Genomic DNA, 6,546 nt, shown 5'->3' with positions numbered 1-6,546 from the left:
CAATTTAGACAATGTATCGTATGTATACAATCTGAAAATTTCAATTATGTAAAAAAAAAATGAGAGGATTGAGAGGGTTTTCTTACTTAGTTGTAGGGTTGAAATGGAATAATGAAATGGTAGGAAAAATATGCAACCTCAACCTCCTCCTCTTCTTCCACAAGAATTCCCTCTATTTGGATGTATATGGTTTATGCTTTGCCCAGAAAATGTGAACTTTCTGTGCATGCTACTAGGTGCATTATATAGACTCTCTCCATGGCTAGCTCTCTCTCTCTCTCCCTCTCTCTCACACATTCTTTTCATTAATAAAACCATTCCCTTTCTCCAAGTTCTAAGAATTAGGCTTTCTCTAATTTCTTTGCTCACTTTCTCCAAATTCTATGGCTTTCCCTAAATCCTAAGAAGCTAATGGTTTATGGTTCCCATATCACCATGCAAACAGCCACGCAATTTTTTCTCTCTCTTTTTTTATTTTTTTTATAACACTAATTATTGAACATCCATAACATTTTTATTCTTAATAAGGCCTTTATTAGTGATAGAATTGGGTTAATTTAAAACTAATTTTTACACTAATATACATTTTAGATAGACTGTAGACAAAATTAATAAATAAATAAATTAATTAATTAATTTTTTTTAAAGAATAATTAAAAGATAGATTTTCACACGTAACACTTCAATTAATATAACACACAAAAAAACATCTTAGTGTATTTTTTTCCAAACGTAACACTCTAATCAATGTAATTCCAAACGTAATACTCCAATGTAACACACACAAAAATACTAATAAATTTCTTAATGTAATTTTTCTAAACATAACATTCACAATTTGAAATTATATATTTCCTCAAAACTTACTAAGAAATTTTTGTACTCCTTTTGTAATGGTTTGAAAAATCCCAAATCTTTTGGAATGATTTGAAGAATCTCATATCTTTTTTTTGAAGTGTTACATTTGGGAAAATACAACAATGAATTTTTTGTTTATTATATTGAAATGTTACATTGGAGTGTTACATTTGGATATTATATGGGATTGTTACAGTTTGAAATTATACATTTGTCCAAAATTTACTAAAGAATTTTTATACTCCTTTTGAAAAATCTCACATTGTTTTAGAATGTTTGAAGAATCCCACATTCTTTTGGAATATTTGAAGGATCCCATTTTTCAAGTCATTTTTGTACTCCTTTTGAAATATTTTCCAAATAAAAAAGATTCTTATATGAAAATTCATCTCAAATTTGATTCTTATAAATTGTGTACATTATATTTCTAGCACAAAAGAAACAAAGGAGAAGGAAACATAACAAGAGTATAACTGTAAATTTAATTTTTAAATAATATATTAAATCTAACTTTCTAAAATCAATGAGACTAATTGGTCCATAAAAAAATTATTGAGACTAAATGAATTATCATTTCTCAAAATGAGATTTATAGGTAAACTTTATTTTATTTTATTTTATTTTTTGGCTGAAAAAAAATGCCAACGATAAATGTTGCAAAAGGAAAGGAAAGCCAACATTAAAAAAAAAGAAAAGAAAAAAAAAAAAGAAGAAGATGAAGATAATGGAAAAGTCTGAAGAATAAAGAAAATTAATCAGAAAATTATGATGAATTTTACAGCAATGGCTACACTCAAGGAAGGGTAATTAAAAAAAACTGAACATTATAATAAAAAAATTAAATTTTAATTTCATCAATTTAAACTATAATTTTTTGATTTATTTCTAACATATACTATTTGTCTATTTTTATTAAAGTAAAATTGATGAAAAATAAATATTTTAATTATTATACTCAATTCAGGGGTACAAAAAAATCTAAAATATTATTTTTCATTAAGTTTAATAATTAAAATATATTTTTTTATAAATTTTATTTAAAAAAAAGACAAATAGTTTCAATTAGAAACAAATCAAAATATTATAATTTAAATAGATAAAATTAAAATTTTATGATTTACTTTGTTACAAAACTCTCAAACCTTAAGATTTTTTTAATAATTTTTCCTTTAAAATTATTGTTGTAAAGCTGCATCTTAAATAAATATTGTCGATTGATTTGGAAACTAAAAATTATAATCAAAATATTAAAAAATTATTATAAACTGTCAAAGAATTTTGTCCATAGTTTCACTGTCTTATCATAAGAAGGCAAAAAAATTATTAAAAAAATAAATTCTTAAACAAGTACTAATATGTCTTGTTTGGTAAGGGTTATTTTTCACTTTGAGTTAAAATTTATAAAATAAAATAATTAATAAAATAAAATGTTATATTAAATTTATAATATTTTTTTTTCAAAAATACCACATCAAAATATAAAAAAAATTCAATCATCTTCTCAAATACAAATTTTTAACTTATTAAAATAATTAAAAATTAAAATAAACTATTAAAATAGTAATCTTTCTAAACACCAACTATATATATATATTTTAATATCATGATATTAGCTGAGCTCACATGATACTGCAACCCATAGCATTCTCATCACTAAGGAACTGAGTGCAATCATTCGTCGCCGGTATATGCCTACTCCCATAATAACCATACTGTGGCGCCACCGCCGCCGGTGGCGGAGACGGCCTCGGACAACCACGACGCAGGTCGTATTGAGGTAGTTGTATTGGCCTGTCATACAAAACCGGCTCCACGTTTTGCACGCGCCGCCACCGACCCTCCATCAAGTCCTCTCCATAGTGGTGGCGCTGCCAATGTGGGTCCGGCGGCCGCGAAAAGTGTGGCGGAGGAGGAGGAGGACGGTGAAGAGGAGGTTGAAGCTTAATCATAGGAGGAACATGATGAATGATGGGTTTCTTGTGGTGGAGTCTACAATGGCGGTCTCTGCATTCGACATCTTCATATTCTTTTGGTGACACATAATCTTCGAATTCATGATCATCGGATTCGTCGACACAGAAACAATCCTTGTCCTTGCTTTTGTTCTTGGTCTTGCTTTTTTGGTGATCATTTGTTTTGTGTTGTTTGAGAGTTGGAGTGTTTTTCTTGGAGTTGGAGTCTTTGTTTTTGATGGGTTCTTCATAGGATAAGAGCTCAGCTTTCTTTTTCTTCTTTGCAATGTGTTTGATGAGTGTGGCTGGGTCTACTTTCCCTGATACTGTTACCAGCCCCTTTTCTGCATCTACATCCACTGCATGCACTCCTAATAATGATGAAAAAAATAAAACTAGTTAATAGGTAGCAATATGGATATTGAGATTATTGAGCGATACATATTAAGAAATTGAATGACGTTATGAATAAGTTTAAGAAAGATATTTTTGAAATTTCTACCATTAATTTATAACATCCAAACCAACTGATAATTTTCATGAATAATGTTTGGGACTACAAAATTAACAATTCTAAAAGCTGCACTAAAGATGTGACATTGTTGTGAGTCTCCTTTTGATGTGTTAGTTTAGCTTTTATTTTATTTTATTTTTCTTGCACTGTCAATTTATTAGAGCTAGCATTAGTACTCCAAGATAAGAGCACTGGATCAGTGCTGAATTTTCATTCCCACATGGGATGTCTTAGGAAAAGGCTTAAAAAACCAATACACACATAAATATTTAAAACAACATGCAAGTCTTCTATTCCAAAATACTTATATTCTTTAAATTATATTTCAAGATTTAATAGTTGTGAGTGTTTAAAGACATAGATACAAAAATTTGAGGATAGAAGATCTTTGATCATTTAAAACATGATATGAAAATTACTTGACCAAAACTAGTAAATTAATATGTATTATAATGAGAAGTGTACCATCAATTTTCCACAACAGTTTGTTCAAGTTCACCACACATGCATGCCTTGCAACAACCGAGATTCACTTTCAAAACACAAGTCTGCAATAACACAGCCCAAAGTAAAACAACACCAACAAGACTTAACCCAATAAGTATGTAATGAATAATATAGTACAGTAATTAATACGTATAAATACCGGATAGAGAGCAGGAGGGTTCATCGAAGATTGACTCGATAAGCCAGAAACTAACTAGGGATTATTAGTCTTGTTAACATTCAAACTCCTTTAAGGTGTGTATGGCAAAGAAAAAGTGATCAAAAATAATTTTTTTTTAAAGAGAGGATCGTTGTATTGAAGTTTCTTGTGTGAGTTCAATAAAGAGAGAGAGGCACCTAGTATTTATGGAGAAGTTTGATCACTGTATTTAGGGATAGGTTTAGAATCAAGAGAAATTCAACTTACCATTTTGGTATTTCCAGAAAAATGGAAAAAATATCTCACCTACATGGAAAGCTCACATGACAGATATTTTTTATTTTTTTAAAAAATACTCCGTATCTTGAATAAGGAAAATTTTATTTGGTAACTGATATATTTTTAATATTAGTTTTTGGAATTATACAGTCACTACAAGAAATTAGACTTTCGCCGACCAAAATCTTAGTCGCCAAAGGTCACTTTTTTAGTCGCCAAAACCAATTAGCGACTAAATTTTTTTGTCGCCAACTTAGTCGCCTAAACCCTGTCGGCGAATGTTTTAGCGACTAAACACGAGTTTGGTCGCTGAAAATGCAACATTTGGCTACTAATTTGTGTAGTCGGCAAATGTTACCCTTTGGCGACTAAAAAAATAGTCGCTGAAAAGGTAATTTTTAGCTACTAAATCATTGGTCGCCAAACGTCAACGTTTGGCTACTAAAGTTGGGTTAGTCGGCAAAAGTGATATTTTTGGCGACCAAAATATTAGTCACCGAAAGTTATAACAAAACTAATTTGAACTATTTAGAGACTAAAGTTTTAGTCGCTAATTGAACTATTTGCCGACCATGGCATTTAGTCACCAAAGGTTGCCAACTTTTATTCATTTTGCTACTACATTATTAGTGGCCAAAACATTTGAAAATAATTTTTGGCTACCAAAATAGTTAGTAGCCAAATGCTATATTAGAATTTTTTTTTTTTTTTTTTTTTTTAAATTTCTGAACCACCTGTATCCATTATTAGTACAACCTATACAATGTATAAACAATAAAATCCATCAATACTAAATATATATTATCAACCATCGACAATGTGCATGCCAAAAATTCCATTCGACATCCAATTCCATTCCATTCCACATATGTAATACAAATTCCATACGACCCAAGTCTATTCCAACCTCAATAATTTAGTAATACAAAATATGTAATACAAAATATATTCCCTCCATTTGACATGTAATACAAAATATCAACCTGATAATCAATCCTAAAATTAGTAAATAAAATTAGAGTGTAAAATATACAATTCTGGTGCTGCATTCTTAAATATACATTCGTTTCTGAGGTTCCACAAGGACCAAAGAGTTATTGCTAGGATAGCTCTCCCCACCCAACACACACACTACGGATAGCCCATTGTGAATCCCACCAACTCAAAATGGCAGACACACCCTCCAAACAAAGGGACAATGCTGTAGCACGTGAAGTGATGATTCATCCTCATTCTTGGACAAACCACAAAGTGTAGATGCATTGCCATTAAAGACTCCAATTCTCTGCAAGAACACTACAGTTTTGAAAAACTAAATGCTCAAATACTTCCGAGATACTTGCCATCAACAATCCCCATTCTGTGTTGATTCCAACACCAGTTACCTTCAGACAGCAAAAGAGTTTATTATATTCATGATGAAAGCATAACCAAAATTGATTATATTATGAAAAAGCATAGGAAATTATTCCAAGACCGAAAATTAGGGTATAAAATACGTTCTTTTGAAATAAAAGTATATATAGAGAGAGCAAGAGAGGGAAATAGAGAGTTAATTTCCAGATTCTGCAAATGCATGAATAGGATGTTCATTCAACAATAAGACAAGACCAACTGGAAATTAATAAGACAAAATAAATAATAGCAGAGGTCCAATATTGCATACATCAGGAAAATTACATGCGTAGGTACTTTACCCACTTAAATAGGCTACACTTAAATAGGCTACACTCAATATTGCATACATCAGCAATTCCAATAACAGAGGTCCAATATTGCATACATCAGCAATTTCATAAAAACAAATTTGTATGTCCGACAAATCAAACCCACTTAAATAGGCTACACTCACCTGAACACCAATCTTAAGAGGTATAACATCACCAACAACAATGTCATATATTGAAATATTTTCTCTCCTACCACCTCTTACAACCTGCATAATAATTCATAAAAATAACAATGTAGCATCCTAAGGTTAATAGATTAAAAATAAAGTAAATGCTTCATGTTGTAATTGCACACCTCCAATTGTATATTTCTCTTCTTCTTTTTTTTTAAATAACAATTTTGCTATCCCACTGCTCAAATAAATTATGAAAATGCTCTCCACGAGGAAGAAATTCTGCACATTATGAAAGTAGTGATAAGGAATGGAAACATCTATATAATTGCTTCATTCAACCAATTTAATTTACCTCTAAGAATTGCAAAATTATCTGGGATAGTGTAAATTACGCTTTTCACCTATATAATTCGATTCAAATTTCACTTGGTCCCTATTGTTTCACTTTGTC

General features: G+C 30.2%; 1 protein-coding gene and 1 long non-coding RNA gene across 2 annotated transcripts; both read right to left on the bottom strand.

The window, feature by feature from the left end:
- Window positions 1–2,269: 2,269 nt before the first annotated feature.
- On the bottom strand, window positions 2,270–4,993 carry LOC114270178 (uncharacterized). The gene is made up of 2 exons (XM_082904725.1): window positions 4,984–4,993; window positions 2,270–3,181 (listed from the first exon to the last, which is right to left on the bottom strand). The coding sequence occupies exons 1-2, from the start codon at window positions 4,991–4,993 to the stop codon at window positions 2,478–2,480; spliced, it is 714 nt and encodes a 237-aa protein (XP_082760851.1). The 3' UTR covers window positions 2,270–2,477.
- A 127-nt stretch (window positions 4,994–5,120) lies between these two features.
- LOC145807407 (uncharacterized) lies at window positions 5,121–6,482 on the bottom strand. The gene is made up of 4 exons (XR_014350461.1): window positions 6,448–6,482; window positions 6,275–6,374; window positions 6,102–6,185; window positions 5,121–5,634 (listed from the first exon to the last, which is right to left on the bottom strand). It is a non-coding gene; the product is annotated as an uncharacterized LOC145807407 (long non-coding RNA).
- Between the last annotated feature and the right edge of the window lie 64 nt (window positions 6,483–6,546).

This window comes from Camellia sinensis, chromosome 14 (assembly GCF_055761805.1).
Source record: "Camellia sinensis isolate YWXY chromosome 14, ASM5576180v1, whole genome shotgun sequence".
NCBI classification, from domain to species: domain Eukaryota; kingdom Viridiplantae; phylum Streptophyta; class Magnoliopsida; order Ericales; family Theaceae; genus Camellia; species Camellia sinensis.
This window is presented reverse-complemented; position numbering and strand designations above follow the sequence as displayed.